This window comes from Schistocerca serialis, chromosome 2 (assembly GCF_023864345.2).
Source record: "Schistocerca serialis cubense isolate TAMUIC-IGC-003099 chromosome 2, iqSchSeri2.2, whole genome shotgun sequence".
Classification (NCBI taxonomy): Eukaryota; Metazoa; Arthropoda; class Insecta; order Orthoptera; family Acrididae; genus Schistocerca; species Schistocerca serialis.
In genome coordinates, this window is record NC_064639.1 from 156,737,011 (window position 1) to 156,756,358 (window position 19,348).

The 19,348-nt window shown below is 42.3% G+C and overlaps 1 protein-coding gene across 1 annotated transcript in view; it reads right to left on the minus strand.

Moving 5' to 3' along the window:
• The window catches only part of LOC126455818 (uncharacterized), a 387,921-nt gene that overhangs the window by 56,849 nt on the left and 311,724 nt on the right, over positions 1–19,348 (minus strand). Inside the window, exon 3 of the mRNA XM_050091578.1 lies at positions 5,058–5,159. Coding sequence (XP_049947535.1) covers positions 5,058–5,159 — 102 coding nt within the window. The remainder of the gene's footprint in view (positions 1–5,057; positions 5,160–19,348) is intronic.

Genomic DNA, 19,348 nt, shown 5'->3' on the forward strand with positions numbered 1-19,348 from the left:
TAGTTATCATTAATGACAAACTGCAACTGAGACTGTTACAACAGATATTTTTAAAAATAATAGACTTGCAGCATCTCTCATGAGAACACTCGTATGCCATCCATTACCCTCTCATTTACTCCTAATTAGGAGGTTGTCCTTGGTTACTGGGCAAATGCAGGAACTGGTAATCCTCTCACATTTATTCCTAATTGAGTACCTTCTGCCTCACTAGCAGCTTCTCTGGCAACTGGCCGAAAAGAACGCCGATTCTATAATGAGCCGCATAGCAAACAGCTCTCTCTACTCCTTCACGTAAAGAATGAAAAGTACACAAAGTTCCTCGGTTCAAGTACCAGCCTCCAACCAGAGCTGAGTGCAAATCCCTTATCTCTCTCGACTCCTTGCAGCACGGAGAAATTCGCTCTCTTGTGACCCTTGTTGCACGAAATTTGTGACTTTTGCAATACTCGATCTTAGCGTGTTTTTCTGGTTATACCCTGCAATTAGTTGTAAAAGATATTTTGTAACCTCTCTGCAACGTATTTCTTAAAAATCTGGTGATACACGTTTTGCTTCAGAATGCTGTTGAGACCGCTTATTGTTTGGTTAAAGAAATATATTTACTGATGAAGTCAGAATGAATACGTTATTGTTTTACGTGTAAAGATTTAAAGGAAGCTACGTAAAACACTCAGAAAATTTCAAATTTAAATTTCTGAAAACAGTCTCCGTATTTTTTTCAGAATACAATGGTACGTTGCAAGTGCTGCATATCCAGGATGCTTGTCCTGGCACGAAGCACACCTTCGTGGAATTTCTGTTGGTTTCTGCAACTTCCGCCACTTGAGAAGAAGTTGATTGCCTTCATTGCCATAAGGGAGTTCTTGCGTCAGGAAGTGTTTCACTGACAAGTATTTGGTTACTCTTCCCCAAAAACGTACCATTACTCCAAACGGAAGCGTTAAATTGATTTTCTGTTGTATTTCGAATAATTTCAGACTGCTTTTCAAGGAGGTTGCTGTGATGCACAGAGATGTAAATCTTGCACTCTTCTGTTAGCGTTGCAAATTTCTCAAAATGTGGCCACTAATGTTTAAAACTACCATACAACTGCGCCAAAATGTAAATCAACGGTCTGTTAGCAAAGAATTTGGAATTTACTGGAAGTTATATGCAATGAAACAGAGAAGCCGTAAACTCTGAACTATGCACTAATTACAGTAAGATGACCTGCCGATAAATGCGCGCAAGCTAATTTATCACTACTGTTGGTGATAGCAACGTTATTTGGTAAGTGATATCTTGCATCAGTGGCGATAGCATACAAAAAGTCAGTCACCATGTAGCAACGATTGAAATTTTTACCACTCATGATTTGAATCACTGTGTCACCAAGAGTTACAGTTATTTACACATATTCTAATTACCACTGCTCGTTTGATGATTGATCGCCCTGCACCGAAGACAGCGGCACTTGTGGGTTCTGTCAAAGATGCTCCGCAAGCTTGGGTTTTACAAGATCCCCAGAGAACGTGGCCTTTCGTATATTAGGCAGACGACTCGTACAATCCGGCAAAGATATATTTAACACCGTAGACATCCCTGACTCTTGCAGCACAATAAATCTGCTGTGGTAGAGCGGTGCATTGATACCGGTCACTCTATGCCGTATGGAAATGAAATTCTAGCGTCAATTTCATCTTTCTTGGGACTCTGCGGTGAAAGAAGCTATCGAAATTCGTTGCCGAAAAATTTAACTAACAAAGATGGTGATTTCAACGTAGACAAAACATGGAATTCAGTGCTTCATTCAATAAACTCACAATGACATGGCTACAGTAGAGCTAAACATTACACATCGATATCCCTGTACGGATTGACTGCGTAACGACAGATTCAGTTTATGCATACTCTTCGCCGCCGACCAGTGCCTCTAACACTTGTCGCTTTCTGCAGTTTAAAACAGTATCGTTCTCCAGCTTCAGTTGGCCCACTCTGAAGATGGCAGAAATTTATACAGCCGAAATATTAGATAAATAAGAAATATAGTTTATGTAGCTTGTAAACTGTTCAAATCATCTCTTTTTCTCGTGAAGTCTCGAAGAACCCGACACATTGTGATTCACAACACGATCGTGAGAGTTAGAAAATGCAAGTTTTGTATTTTACATAATTCTGATGTAAATGCACACTGATAAAGCATAACGGTGACATAATATTAATAATTTTAAGAGGAACATTATTATTTTTGTATTTCTAATGTACTTCACAGCATTCTTCAGTTGTAAAATCGAGAACATTTGGGTTTAGTATAATACTCATAGTTATGCATAATTGTTAAAAAGACGAACTGAGCAGAAGATGGTATTTCTTTCTGCTTTCGTGATGTACTAATCGAACAGTTAATTCTTGGTAAAGGACATCTATCGTACTGATCACACAAACATGTCATTTTACTGAAACTGATACATCTGTGTCTGTGTTCGCTAGGAACGGGTATTACGTTTTGGTTGGAGGCAGTTGTAAAGCTGTATCATAGAGAAAGTTAGCTGTTCTTGTAAAGAAGTGTGTTAATTCGCAAAAAGTGCAAAATATGGCACAAAATAATTCTGAAGAGAAAATACATTCCTGCTTCATTTTGTTACTAATTTGATGTGCTGATAAACAGAGACTGGACATTTCTTTGCAGCTTTAGCTTGAAGAAATCATTAATCTACCACGACCGTGCCAAGCGAATGAAGAATTTACAAAAAAATAAAAATTTATCAGAAATATGTTAAAAGCAAAATAGTTTTCACTGATTCTCTCGCTCTCTACTTCTCTCGAAATTTAATGTGTGAATGAACTACTTGCTCTATTTGAATGACACAGCAGTTGATTCTTGTCCAGCGAAAATGACTGTTATTTTTCCTTTTCAACAGGATCTTGAGGCACACACAATGTAAGTAACTTAAATGGAAAAAAGAAACGGAGACGACAAGTTTTCTATTGGTTGTTTCTGATGTTCAGGGTGTTTCCCAGTTCTAGAGAGTGTAGAGGGGACTCAGTAGATCAAGTTTTACATAGGAAACCTTGTTCGGGAACGTCATACATCGACGCTACACGGGGTCAAAGTTACAGACGCCGGCGACTAAATGTATCTATTTGAGGCAAGTGTTCCCGTGCCGGAAACGAAGGAGTCGAAAGTTTTAAACAAAAAAGGTGCTGATAGCTCTGACAATGGCATACATGTACTGGCATTGTTGATACTAAGATTATACGGTAGACAACTTTCAGAGGTGGTAGTACGGACATAAAAAAAGAAAAAAAACCGCAGTAAGCATGGGCTGTAAAATGTATACCTGAACTATGAGGAGCACCTTTTCGTCTTCGCTTCTGTGGAACGCATCTCCTCCATTGAACGGCTGCCAATACCAGTTAACACATGTATTTTAGAGCTCCAGTGTACTATACTTTTTTTTTTTTTTTTTAAACAGTACCATCTCCGAAAGTTGGCTACCCTACAGTCTTAGCGACAACAGTAGCAGTACATGCATTCCACTGTCAGAAGTATCAGAACAGTTTTGGTTTACAGCTTTCGACTCTTTCGATTCCGGTAGAGGGATTCTTACATCAAATTAATATATTTATCCTGCTCGGTTACCCTAGAAAGTTTGTAACATAATCGTGAAATCACCCTGTATATAGAAAGATCTACTGGCACCGGCGCCTACCTTCTGTAGCGTCGTTGGATGACTTTTCGGATATGGGTTACAACGTAAAACTTTATCTAATGAGTCCCCTCTACAACTTATATAAAAAAATGGCTCTGAGCACTATGGGACTCAACTTCTGAGGTCATTAGTCCCCTAGAACTTAGAACTACTTAAACCTAAGTAACCTAAGGGCATCACACACATCCATGCCCGAGGCAGGATTCGAACCTGCGACCGTTGCGGTCTCGCGGTTCCAGACTGCAGCGCCTAGAAGCGCACGGCCACTTCAGCCGGCCAACTTATACAAGTGTGTAACATGAACTGTGGAACACCCTGTATACATGTTGTTAATTAAAGTCCTCTGCCCGGTTTTTCTGTCTGTATGTCTACTGGAACTACTATAATGATTCTGAAATGGTTTTCACTAAAAGATAGATTCACGAGGTTGATTCGAACATACAGGATATTTCAGAAGTGCTGTCAATATTCAATGATTTGACAGGAATGATCATTCGAAACAAAAACGTCAAGTAAACTTTGGCTCCAAACGCATACCTTAAGAGCTGTGAGCAATTCTTCATCTTCGATATTGTGAAACAAATCTCTTCTACTACAAGCACTTTGCTCTCCATATTTTGGAGAATCGTAGTATGGACCAAAACAAGAAAAAATGTCCAGTAAATGTGTGCTCTAAAATGCATACCTTAAAAGTTATGAGCACTTGTTCATTAGAAGAGTTGTGTTTCAAACAAGCGAAGATGAACAAGTGCTCATAGCTCTGAAGGTACGCGTCTTATAGCACATTTTTACTGGAAATTTTTTCTTGTTTTGGTCTATACTGCGTATTTCCAAAATATGGAGAGCAAAGAGCTTGAAGTAGAGGAGATTTATTTCACAGTACGAAGATCATGACTTACTCATAGGTCTTAAGGTATGCGCTTTAGAGCCCACGTTGACTTTTTTATCTCGAATGATCATTCCTGTTACAGTCGCTAAATATTGGCCGTCACCTCTGAAACAGACTGTATAATTTATTAGCGCTACGCTAGACAAGTCTTTGAAGCTGGAGAGTGTCGCCAGCAGTTCATAAGGCTTTGGCAGAGCCACAGTTTTATGACTAGAAATGCAGTCAGTCAAAAAATACGTCTCGACAAATGCTTGCATTCGTAAAAAATATGAAAAGAAATTGTAATATGCGAAACACATAGAAATATGGTGCAATCAGTTTCCTACAGTAGTGACAATTTCTCATCTCACGGCGAACGTTCAAGTAAAAACAGACGGAACGTTATTTGCTTTCCCGAGGATGATGTTAAAGCTCTACTCTTTTAGTTGGGTTCGTTGAGTTACGTCAGTGTAGTAGAGCATTGAGTGACTCACCAGTTTCGATGGCGAGGAAGTGTTGTAGGGAAAGCGACGCTTTGGTGTGTCCCTGCTTGTAGCGTTCTTTGCTGTCCCGATACAGCTGCAGGTGTAGGCAGTCTGAAACAAAAAAAGGTCACATTTTTATTGCGCAGCAAGGTAATAACCCCAAAGTTACGTAATACAGAGCGAACAGGTACTATTTCTAAAGGGAACTTTCAAGGACTGCGAGTAACAGTTTCTGGGCTGCAGGAACAAGCGTGTTATTTAACGTTTTTCCCTCTTTCTCGCCTGCACGTGAAAGAGCAATCGTATTGATATATCAGGAATACGTTTAGCTAATTAACATATTTAAGTGATTAACATTGCAAGATATAAGGTTGCTGTATGCGCGAGGTAAGCCGTTGAAAATGTGGAATGCTGGCACATTAACAACCGGTGTTACGGCCAAAACGTTGAATGCAAGCATGCAAACGGGCCTGCATTGTGTTGTACAGGTGCCGGATGTCGGTTTGTGGGATGGAGCTCCATGCAAAAGCACTTGGTCGGTCAATACAGGGGCGGTTAATGCTGCTTGTGGATGACGATCGAGTTGTCGTACGACAATGTCCCATTTGTGCTCGATTCGAGAGAGATTTGGTTATCGAGCAGGACAAGCCAACATGTCGATGCTCTGTAGTGCATGTTGACTACAACACCGGTATGTGGTCGAGCGTTATCCTTTTGGAAAACACCCCCTGGAATGCTGTTCATAAGTGGCAGCATAACAGGTCGAATTGCCAGATTGACGTAAAAAATGCAGTCAGAGTGCGTGGGATAACCACGAGACTATTCCTGCTGCCATACGTAATCGCACTCCGGACCATAACTCCACGTGTACGTCCAGTGTGTCTAGCATTAAGACTGGTTGGTTGCTGGCGCTCACGTCGCCTCCTTTTAAGCAACACTGGACCTTCACTGGCACCGAGGCAAAACCAGCTTTCACCAGAAAGCTCAATAGACCTCCACAGTGCCCTCTCTTGAGCTGTTGCTTGACACCACTAAAGGCGCAAATGACGGTGGTTTAGGGTTGGTGGAATGCACGCTACAGACTGTTTGGTTCGGAGATGTCCTCGAAGTAACCGATTTTTAACCGTTGTGTCACCGTGGTGCCAGCTGCTGCTCATAATGCTGCCGAACATACAGTACGATGCGCCAGAGTCATAGGCCGAGAACGGTGGTCTTGCCTCTCGGTAGTGCCACGTGGCCGTTCTCAGCTCACTCTTCTCGCGACCGTACATCCTTGGGCCCATAGCTGCCAGCAATCGTGTACAGCCGCTGCAAGCCTTCTTAGTCTTTCTGTAATATCGCAGAAGGAACGTTCAGCTTCTCCTGCCGCTTTCACACGACCTCGTTCAAACTCAGCGAGGTGTCGATAATAGCGTTTTTGTCTTAACTAACACTACTCACCACGTCCAGTCTCGTAGGCAGCTAACGCTCGCGAGCGAAATCTGAGTAGACATCGTATTTCAGACGTAGAAACACATCTACCAACTGTTGATTCTGTGGCACACAACTATTTCTTGGTGCTGAGATTTTTTTTCTATCAGCGAATTATGATCAACTAACAAATACGGTTACTGCACTATTGCCAAACACGATAGTACAACGGAGATGCTGTCCCAACTCCAGTGGTTCAAGCTACAAGACAGACCCATGTTGCATCGCACGAGATATGCTGCTAATATTCGGTGAACGTGAGTTGCAAGTCGTACGACGCAACATATTTTTTCTTTCACATACATTTCGCTACATGATCATAAGGATAAAATCATAGAAATTCTAAATCACAGGGAGGTTTACCTACAGCAGGGCTTCCCAACCTTTTCAGCTGGCGGACCCCTTCTTCAGTCGAAAATCCATGGCGGGCCCCTAGTCAGTCAAGAGCATAGTAACTTAAAATTTCAGAGCGAAACCCATGGGACCTGAAAGCTTCTTAATGCAAGTTCCATGTTCCCAGTGACCCCCCCCCCCCCCCCCGAAGTATCAATAGTTTTTGGTTTAGAGATGAAATGAAAACAACTTGAAATTAGCGAATCAATTTGAATTCCCACTGTATCCTGACACTTACTAGTGGATTTACTCCCTTTGTTCAACACACTATAGCCTGATTAAAATTACTTGGTAATTTAAATTTCACACGATGGAGCTTTCTTCCTCCAAGAGCAATCAACGTCACGTCCAAAGTGTTCGCTGTTGACAAGCTGTCGCTTATGGTCTGTTCACTTCCACTATTTAGCTACTGTTGTGTAAGGAGCATGCATATTTCTTAACAGTCGTGTGTATGTGTGTCTGTGTGTGTGTGTGTGTGTGTGTGTGTGTGTGTGTGTGTGGTTTCTCATGAAATCCGAAGAAAAATTTTCAAATGTATGTAAAGTCTTCCTTTGGTCGTCCTCCCTCCTCATTCATTTCAACTGGAAACTTCCCTCGTTGTGCACCCTTCTTCAATGATCCTGACTTCAGCCACCGATCCATGTTAGAAGTAATAAACTGGTCAAAAATCGACTTATGAAACAGGTAGTGCACTGACAAGGAAAGTTTAACATTTAATTATGCCCGGGGCCGCATACGTGCCAGCGAGCGCTGTGATTGGTCGACAAAACTCGCTTCGCGCATGCGTAAAACGTTTCAGCGCATCTAGCGCCGTGAGCCGGCGCACAAACGACCCCCGTATTGTTGCTAAACAGTCTATCAGAGAAGCCGCATTCTCCGGCACTAAACTGTGTATACGTTCTGACTTAGGAACCGCAAAGGCTGCTTGGGGCTACGACCTGAAGTAAAAGTACACATGTGTTTCACACGAAAAAAACGATAGTGACGAATTTGATTTTCACATTTTTATTCAATAATTTTACTCATTATTTTAGACGATTTGGTGAAAGGTGGCTGTGGACCCCCTAGAAAGAGCCGGCGGACCCCTAAGGGGTCCGCGTACCACAGGTTGGGAAGCCCTGACCTACAGTATTCTTCCCACACACCATTCACGAATTGAACAGGTAAGTGTGGCAGGCTAGTGAGAGGTGGTGGTGTGAGTGGGGAGGGGGGGAGGGGGCAGGAGGGGGGAGGGGGCAGGAGGGGGGGAGGGGGCAGGAGGGAACGATAGTGGCAGCAAAAGTACCCTTCACTACACATCATATGGAGGCGAACGTGGCATAGATGTTGTAGATGCAACAATACCCAACACAACATGAACACACGAACGTACAGTATTTATGTCAACGTAAATGAACATTACACGCATACTTTACGCTGTGTCACAAAAGTCATGGGATTTTGATAATCAGACATACAGATGTCGATAGTATCGCTTATACAAGATATAGAAGGGCAGTGCGTTGGCGGAGCTGTCATTTGTAGCCAAGTGCTTCATGTGAAAAAGTGTCCGCCGTGATTACGGCCGCACGAAGCGAATTAATACACTATGAAAGCGGAATGGTATTTGAAGCTACACGCATGGGGCATTGTATTTCATAAATCGTTAGCGAATTCACTATTCTGAGATCCGCAATCTGAAGAGTGAGCCGAAAGTACCTATCACCGTGGATAACACAGTAGCCGCCGGCCTACACTTAACGACCGAGAGCAACGGCGTTTGCGTGCAGTTGTCAGTTCTAACGGACAATCAACACTGTGTGAAATAAACGGAGAAACAAATATGGGAATTACGACGAACATATCCGTTAAGACAGTGCGGCAAAACTAGGCGTTAATGCCGGCCGGGGTGGGCGTGCGGTTCTAGGCGCTACAGTCTGGAACCGCGAGACCGCTACGGCCGCAGGTTCGAATCCTGCCTCGGGCATGGATGTGTGTGATGTCCTTAGGTTAGTTAGGTTTAAGTAGTTCTAAGTTCTAGGGGACTGATGACCTCAGAAGTTAAGTCCCATAGTGCTCAGTGCCATTTCAACCATTTGAACTTGGCGTTAATGGGCTATGTCAGCAGAAAACCGACTCGAGTGTCTTTGCTGATAGCACGACATCGCCTGCAGCGCCTCTCCTCGGCTTGTGACCACATCGGTTAGACCCTAGATGACTATAAAAACATGGCCTCATCAAACGAGTCCCAACTGCAGTTGATAAGAGCTGATGGTAAGATTCGAGTGTGGCATGGCGCAGATCCCACGAAGCCATGGACCCCAGTTGTCAACAAGGCACTGTGCGAGCTGGCGGTGGCTCCATAATGGTGTGGACTGTTTTTGCATGGAATGGACTGGGTCCTCTAATCCAACTGTTCCGATCTTCGACTAGAAACGGTTTTTTGGCTGCTTGCAGACCATCCGCAGCCATTCAAGGAATTCATGTTCCCAAACACCGATGGAGATTTTATGGGTGACAGTGTGTCATATCACAGGGCCACAACTATTCGCGATTGGTTTGAAGAATATTCTGGGCAATTCGAGCGAATCATTTGATCACTCAGATCGCCTGACATGAATCGAACATTTATTGAACATACTCAAGAGGTCAGCTCATGCACAAAATCGTGCGCCGGCAACCCTTTCGCAATTATGGCTGGCTATAGAAGGAGGGGACTTCCAACGACTTGCTGAGTCGATACCACGTCCAGTTGCTGCACTACTCCGGGCAAAAGGAGGTCCGACCCGATGTTAAGAGGTATTTCATAGCGTTTCTCACCTCAGTGTAGCCTGCGTGAATACTTTCAAAGCAGATGACACTGTCATTACATTAACTAGTTAGTTGACTGCAGTCGCTCTTTCACCCAATAGTCTGGGATGAGTGGAATACGTAATTTTACATGCTTCTAGGCTTGAGATTCTGTTCATACTTATGCCAACCAACTTCTCACTCCTACTAACGCTTAGCACGTGTAATGGGATTTTAGAGACATATTATCTAGATTAATTCGGTATGTACCAGAGGTACTACTGAGGCACATCAGTAAAGACGAGGGTGTCTGGTGAGGAAAGAATAAAGAAAAAGCAGTCCGTCGTCTCTGCTGGTTGCGAATAATACGCGAGAAGAGGCCTATCTCCGAAGTGATCGAAGTTCCCACTTTGCAGTGTTGATCTAAAGATATAGAGAACGAGTTAGCAACAGGCGTGGAGATAAAAACAGAGCGTGCTGCGAAGAACTGGGCGATAACTCAGGCCGAGACAGCGAGCTGTTACGAGAAAAAGAAGGGAAGCAACAGGTGGCTACCGCAGGAGCCGGTAGCCGTCGCACACGTACAGCAGTATAAGAGGAGACGACAGGCGGCGCTGCTGGAGGGAGCAGGCAACGGACAGGGCTCTTACCTGTCATCCTCCTGAGCTGAGCTGGGGACTCTGGCCCGCCTCGCGGAAAAGTGAGCAGCGGAGGACGAGGGAAACAACGCTCACTGGACGCTTCTGCCGCCCCCCCCCCTCCCACCCCTCGCCCTCGCTACGTATATAACTCTTCCCAGAATATCAGGCAACACTTCTGTGACGGTTTTCTGGTGTGTTCCACCAGACCGATTTAGGAAGTATGAAGTTGATGCACAAGTTCGTTGCGCTTTTGTTTTGCATGTTGACATTACAGTTGCTATGGATTTATTTATCGATTGTCATTTTATACGTAGTTCACTGTTGCTATTGGAGTTTACGTATGGTCATTTTTTCATTTGGAGGTAGCGAATGGAGCTGTGGACCTAGAAAAAGGAGTGCCAATTTGAGAAATCGAAATATTTTCGATATATTCTTCTGTTTGAGTTCAATAGAGGGGTGACGATCAATTTGGCGTTAGGAAGGGTAAAGGCAGCAGAGATGCAGTTGTAACGTTGGGGCTGATACTGGCAGCGCGAGTAAATGAAAATCGAGATACGTTCATACTATTTCGTGACCTGTTAAAAGCATTCGACAATGTGAAATGGTGCAAGATGTACTATATTCGGAGTAAAATAGGCGTAAGCTATAGGAAAAGAGGGGTGGCATGCGATATGTACAAGAGCCAAGAAGGAACAATAAGAGTTGGCGACCGAGAACTTATGCCCATATTAAAAGGGTGTAAGACAGGGACGTAGTCTTTCGCCCTTAGTGTTCAATCTGTACATCAAAGACGCAATGACGGAAATAAAAGAAAGTTTCACGAATTGAATTAGAACTGAAGGTGATAGGATTTCAATGATAAGATTCGCCGGTGACATTGCTACTGTTCCGGCGTAACGACAAGCGACGGCACGAACATGAAGAACGCAAGAGCACAGAAGGCTGTGAGACGACGTCAGTCAAATAGTCCGCTGACTAGGACCGAATCACGACAGGAGCGGCCTCTATCCGAAGAGGATAATAGCGCCGTTCCTGCCAGCCTCGGCCGGACAGTAGAAGTCGGAGACAAGTATACACGGACTAGGAGAACTGTCACTTGTGATCCATATCCATTACTCGCAAGGACTGGCAGATAGCGAAAGATATTGATTATTTGATGTCGCCAACAGCTTGCGACACGACATTGTAAGCCAAAGTTAAGTATTATAAATCTACTTCATTTTAATAAAAAACATTTATATGATTTTCTCGAATTGTGGTATAACTATACGAGAAAGCAGCATCCTTTAGGCACCCAACAAGAGACGAGTGGGCAGGACCCCACAGGATCTGCTAAATGGAATGAACAGTCTAATGAGTACAAAGTATGGGTTCAGAGTAAATCGAAGAAAGACGAAAGTGAAGTAGCAGAAATGAGAGCAGCGAGAAGCTTACCGTCAGGGTCGATGGTCATGAAATAGATGAAATTAGGGATTTCTTCTGCCTAGGCAGCAAAATAACCCACGACGGACGAAGCAAGTAGAACATAAAACCAAACTGGCACAGGCAAGCAGGGCATTACTGGCCAAGAGATGTTTATTAGTATTAAACATAGGGCTTAATTTGAGGAAGAAATTTCTGAGAACGTACCTTTAGACCACAGTACTGTGTGGTAGTGAGACATGAACTGTGGAAAAATTGGGAGAGAAGAGAATAAAAGCATTTGAGTGCTACAGAAGAATGTTGAAAATTAGGTGTACTTTAAGATAAGTAATTAGGAGGTTCTCTGGAGAGTCGGCGAGGAAAGGAATATGTGAAAAACAGTAATAAGAAGAAGAGAAAAGATGGTAGAACAAGTGTGAAGATATTATGAAACAACATCCTTTGTACTGGAGGGAAGCATAGAGGATAAAAACTGTAGAGGAAGACATAGATTGGAATACATCCAGCAAATAACTGAGGACGTAGGTTGCTTCTCTGAAATGGGAAGGTTGCTCAGGAGAGAAATTCGTTGCTGGTCGCATCAAACCAGACGGAAGATCAATGACTCAAAAAAAATGGAAAGGTGACAGCAGATGACGCAATATTTATGCCGTGCATGGGGAAAATGGAAATGGACAGAGCACAGCGATAAAATGGTTTTCTCGTTTATGGGAGGTTCCTTTTGGCATCAATGACACTCCACGGTCAGAAAGACCTTCGTGGTTTGATAAAGATCGTTTGAAAACATTCTTTTTTCTCTTTCACTCCCTATCGAACAACCTTCAAGGAACTTCTTTTCTTCGCCTCAAAACCAGGTGATTCGCGGAATCGAAAAGTAACCGCAGCGTTGGTAGACTATTGTAAACAGTAGAGAAGAATATTTTATTGATGACTAATGTGTATCTGTTGTGTTAATTAAACTTGCGGAAAAACTCTACGATCTTGTACGCCAACCCAATACTTCGAGTGTCGGATATAAATGCAGGGTTATTTATAAGTGCCACCCGGTTTCAAAAGAAGTCTGCGCAAAAACTACAAGACATACAGAAAAGTGGCGCATAGTAGCGGACACAGTATCTATCCAAGTTTCGATTCGTAATATGCGCCATGGTGCGGTTACAGTCGTATCAGGGCATGCAGACAAATTATCTACTTTGTACGACGGTTATTCGGAAAGCAAGGAACGATCGGTCGCGAAATGGAAACCACAGTGAATATCCGATGAAGTTTTGCAGAGTTGTCTTGGGCAGTGTCTCTAGTAGGCCTTCGATAGCCTTAAGTCATCCTTTTTAGTTCTGAGCACACAGGGAGCACGTAAAGATACCTAGAACAATAGTGTCTCTCTCCAAGTACGAGGGTCTGGTGAGAAATTTAGCCTGAAGCAATGCAGCCAACATTACACAACTGTCGTGAGTTTTCTTCTTCAAGACAATTCTCAGCCGCATTCTGCAGAGGCAATGAAGATCCTCCTGCATTGTTTTCAATTGGAAAAGTTTGATTACCCATAATACAGCCCGTAATTGTCTCCCTCTGAGTTTCATCTCTGCTCACATGAACCGCTGGCTATCAAGACAAGATTTTGGCACAGGCAACAGGCTGTATGCCAGCGTAGAGAATTGGCGGAAAGCACTGGTGCCTGCCTTCTATAACGAGGATATTAAAAAGTTGGTACAACGCTACGACAAACGTTTAAGTCGGATCGGCGACCATGGAGCTAAGTGGCTGGAGGTTGTATCTAACTGTTGATTTTCAATGGGGTTTCCATTTCGAACCTATCATTCCTTACTTTGCGAATAGCCCTCCTATTGTCGTATGGAATTAGTTCGCGCCTAAAGACAGACAATCCAAAGCACAGAGTTGCAATGCTGGCTGCTGTCGTAGCAGCAGCACAGACTTCAACGAATTGCGCACACACACTTTGACGTCTGCTACGCACCCGGTGGTGGCCACATTGGGCAGCTGCAGATTGAGTTAAAAGCTTAGAGTGCTGTTATATCACTGCGATGTATCTATTTGCTGTATGTCTCGTACTTTTCATGCGGTCACCTTCTGAAACCACGGAGATACTTAGGAATAACGCCTCGCACGCAACTGCAACCCGTCGCTTGTGGGTTTTTTTTTGCTCACGAATTAACTTTACAGCACTCACCTTGAGCAGCTCTCCAAGTTTCGATTCGTAATAAGCTCCGCGGTGCAGCTGAAGATGTGTCAGAGCATCACCCTTTGAAGCGCGATGTGGAAAATCGCCTTGCGGCAATATGGACGGTATTGCCGTTATAATCCAAGAGTGGTGACAGAGTTTTCAACTGACGAACTAATCGAAATAGGAAGAACTAATTTACCATAGACTCATGACGACCTGCCGATTCTATATGAAGACATCCCAACATCAAAAAACTAAATAAATAAAAATAGCTGTTCTTCAAGAAATTGTGGTAATGGTAGGCCTCGAGGTATAATTTAAAGAAACGTGCATGTGTAGCATCAATCTGGTGCCCGAACTTCCAACAAATAAAACGGAAAAGTCACGACATTTTTTTCAGTCAAATATTCAGGCGAAATAATTGAGGAGACTGGCCAGGAAAAGACTGGTTATAAAAGTCATTCCCATAAGACAGAAACAAACTCAAAACTTACATAAAATATCTACAACAAAAAACAACCCAAAATACAGAAAAGAGAGACACTAAAACACAGTCATCAAGTCGAGTGCTTTTATGCGTTCTGAAAGATTCATTTTAAACACAAAGAGAGACAGTGAAGAAATCCAAAAGAAAGAACACACGAGTTTGTAAATTTTCTGCTTATCATTCGTGGTTTTCTTTTATTTGTATTTGCACGACACCCTTTACCATTTCCAGATGCGTTTTTCTCTGTGTGCTATGCCATTTTTTCATAATGTTATAGATGTACGATGTTCTGCGCTGTATTGGTGCCTTTAAGTTTTCTTGTGCTCCATTTGTGCACAGTCCACACATACTAACAATCAGACACAATTTTTCGTGCAGAGTACACATCGAGTATAATAATCGTATACAACCAGTTATAAAGATGTTTTCTAATGGATCGAGTCAGAGAACACACATATTCAGCTAAAATTCATGCCCAAACTATAGTAAAGATGTAATAAACAGACAAAGAGCAAATAAGGATACTGAAAAGTATACCAACACTTATTCGTATATGAAAAGACCCAGGCAAACATTTATTGGGCGTATTGAAAGATTGGAAGCAGTTAGACTCACTAGAGATGTGAAATTCTACGAAAGAAGTACAGCTGCAACTGAAACACAAAAATTAATCGTTGGAGTAAAATAACACCTGATGGAATCAAGGATACGAATGTGATATAACAGAAAGACACATTTTTAGGTAGACGACTGAAGAGTTTGCCTGACCAGAATAATTTGGTCTAGTGGTAATAAGAAAGAAAGTAATACGGCCGCAAGAAATGCTACAACAAAAACCTGAAAATGCTCTTTGTTGTACATAGGACCCAATATGGCCGAAACGTGAACAGTAAATATAATACTTCACCTTGTACGATGAGACATGACGGACCGCCTTGCTCTTAATTTTCCATGACAACTATTATGAGGTAATCAGAAATGATAATTGATTGACCGTCTGACAGTGGTTTGTAGTGAAGATAAAATGCAGTTTCATGTTAACAACAAAGCGACGTTACAAGTAGCAGCTGCGGCCCGCAAGCAGATCAGGCTGCAGATATTGAAATTCCAGCGAGCTGACCAGGCGTGTCCACTGTGCCCGCAACGGTCTCCTGTTTACATGGAACGCCGCTCACCTGCCCGCCGTGAACGGAGAGCACCAAATGAAGAAGATTATCTGCCGCTGTCGTGTCCATCCCATTGTCCTTGATTACATTCCACGTCAGATCACCGAGCACCTGCTTTCACTTCCACATTTACATGGAAATCCTCTCAATTACAAGCAGCGTGGTAGTGTGCAGTGAATTCGTCGCTGATTACAAGGTAGCTTCGATTTACACAATACCGATATTCGTGGTGGGAGAACTTTTATTCCCTAGTTCGATTTAACAAGTACGGATGGTAATTCAGTTCAATGGACATTTGACAGCTCTTTGAGTAATCTTTCCTGTGTTTAGAAACATCAAAAGACCGACTTTTCTTACTCGAAAATGGTGACGGAGCTATTAGGACTTTCTCTTTCATCTGACAACACAATATTATTAAATTTAACTACTTTTTTTCGGTTGTTTCTTTATTTATTGTCTAGTGAATGAGGTGATTTTACATTACTGAAACTGAGAAAGAGGTCCCCACGTTATTTTATTATTTATTGTTACTTTCATCAATCTTTTATCAACAGCTGCAGGTATATTATCTTCGCTCGCGTGTGTCCTTTTCCTTTTTCTTCATTGTTTTCATATATCTCCAACCAACGATTCCAAATGTTAAAGGAAGATCATGATAAAGTCAAACTGAGAGTATGACAGCAAATTATGTATACTCCCCTATACAAGGCTTTCTTAAAACATTTTGAAAGTACTGGTAAGGTAGAAATTGAATGGCAATTGCCTACGCTATCTCTTGTACCCGTTTTATAGAGTGGTTTCACTAACGAGTATTTCAGTCTGTCAAGAAATTAACTACACCTCAATGAGAAGCTGCAAAAGTCACATAATCGTACTTCAAATTTCGCCATACCCATGGGAGTCCTAATTCTTGCTGCGTAGCACAATATCTTGATAGTCAGTTTCCAACGAGAAACTTCTCACAGACTGTGCTCTGTCACTTGAGCCACCGAAGAGCTGACATGGAAATAAAAACCAGTGCCTTATGTTTCCATTTGTTTCTCCGCGTAGTTGCTCCGAATGTATTTTTGGTACATCCAGAGAATCTTGAATAATTCTTAATACAAAGCGTTCACCACCTCATTCATTCAGATTTTTATCGTCTAATAATGTACACGACCCTTACGGACATTGATCGTGCACTTCACAACCCGAGAAGCGTTGATTCTATTTAATGATTTTGCTCTTTTCACTAACATGAGCTTGTTCGCCCACTTTGAAACGCTAAGCATCGATTTCGGCCACTGGCAGCGTCCGTAAAGTACGGCAATTCAACGACGAGGGCTGCACGGTATCATTTTCCACCCGCAATACCCGAATCCGGCCGGGCTTGCAATGGCTACCCTTATTGCATCCGAACGTTGCACTGAGCGCCTGACCAGTATGAATGACGATGGTCTGACTCAACACGGAGAAAAATTTGTCACTGTCTGTCTAGAGTTTACGCGAAATAGTCTTTCTTTTCGAATTATCTTCGCAAAATTATTTAGAGTACATTCATCTGACTGAGGCGCTGGTATTCGTGGTGCTCTTTCTGTAATTTTTACTGACGTACGGAAATGGGTTTCGCGCAAAATTTCAACAGGATTCTGGGTACTGCAAATTCCAGGACAGACATCAGCGGTTGTTGTTCATACGCCCGACGACGTAGTAACGGACCGGGACAATAGCGTCGTTTATGACCTTCGCCATAACAAATGAAAGCAGTAAACGTTTCCACTGCACAACTTCGTACTTTTGTTAGATAAAGTAAACAGCAATGAGTGTCTGGAACATTCAGCAACAGAACATAAACTGTGGAAGTTCTACAAACTTGATATTTCCGTGAAATGGTTTTCAGCTCACAAGACCGTCGCCAGATGACATCTATCCCCGTCGAAGGCGATATCAAGGTGCTTGAAAATTTTCAGTATCGATATTATTTACGAAATGTGCTTCAATAACTTACTGAGTAAAAGTCATTCAATTGTGGTATAGCAGATCACAAATCGTCTAACCAATATGAGTTCTGGTGTGATAACTAACTGCTGTAACTCGAGAATAGACTATGAGGCGAAACCTGTTGCGTCACTACCTTTAGTTAAGTGCAGCGCTGCCGCTATTTAAATAAATCGACTAGAAAACAATAAAATTAAGAATGAATAAGTGGAAACGGAGAGGTGGAGACGAAAGGCTAGCGAGCGAAAAAAATTTTAGGTTTAGAGTGTGGAACAACAGAATTACAATCTGTAACCGAGTAATTGCTTACATTTTGTAGCTAATTCCACACCTTAAAACAGCAGAATATAAAGTAATTTAAGAGTAATCGGAAGCTGTAGATTTAAGAACAAAGAAGTACTAAGCTTTTTCAGACAGGTTAATCTTAATTATGAACTGTATGCTGAGAGTTCGTTGATTTCAAGAACTTTCAATAGTTCCAGCTTTCGCCCTGTATTTGATGATTGACTGGTAACTTGAACATTTTGTCAGTAGTGCTCAGCGTATGTAGTGAGGACTACTGCATCCTCCAGTTGCCTATACGTAAAACAACAGCATCGTCCTCGAACAAACACACTGAGCAACGGACATTATGTGCCACAACATGTTGCGCAAAACGTACAACTCTTTTATTTCACGAAAAGTTCAGTACATTGAAACGAAGTTTTCGGTAATTGGCAGTATGCGAAGGTAAACAAGACTTTCTTGTACATTTAATCCTCTTAACACTTGTGTCAAATTAGACACTGACGGAAGTGGGGTTTTCTTACATGAAACGATGTACTTTTCATGACACTCCAAAAGTTGTAGAAAACACAAGTGCAGCGATATAACGCTTATTAATATCGGCAGTGAAACTTTTCGCATAAATCTAATAGTATTTCTAAAATGGATGTACACTTATTCCTCACTGTCAGGCAACACTCGCTCTGGGGTTAAGAACGACATACATACCACCCTTCACTAAATATGACGTTATAAACAATTACACGCATGAAAAACTGCCGCTTCATGCACGACTTTAAATTTTTTACTTCTGTGCTACTAACTCTATTCTAAATCACTTTCGCATAAATTAAGTATCCACATACGATGCTAAATGCAAAAAAAAAAAAAAATGGTTCAAATGGTTCTGAGCACTATGGGACTTAACATCTGTGGTCATCAGTCCCCTAGAACTTAGAACTACTTAAACCTAACTAACCTAAGAAAATCACACACATCCATGCCCGAGGCAGGATTCGAACCGGCGACCGTAGCAGTCGCGCGGTTCCGGATTGCGCGCCTAGAACCGCTAGACCACCGCGGCCGGCTGTTAAATGCACCTACAGAACTATATCATAGTACTTTAGTGTAAGATACTTACAGTCGAGTCAACTAAAAGGAAATCCCTGACACGTGGCAGCGCTTTTGACAGCTTTCAGCTGCGAAGCGCAAACTGATGTAGGTGAAAACTGTACCCGTAGACGCGCCAAACACCTGCTCCCAGCTTAGGGAAACTACGTTTTTCAGTTTCGATAGTGTTCTTATACATTGTACATTATGCACATTTCTTTGCACGACTCTTCCATAATTTCAAAGGTGTTTTCACGAATGCACGTAAATAAATTTTTTCCGATATTACGCTACAAGCACAATTTATTTTTTTTTCGTTTCTAGCCACAAATTGGCAAAATGTATACCCGGACAATGCCGGGTTTTTGAGCTAGTATCCAATAAATGTGCTAATACTAAATAAACATCGTGTGACTAGG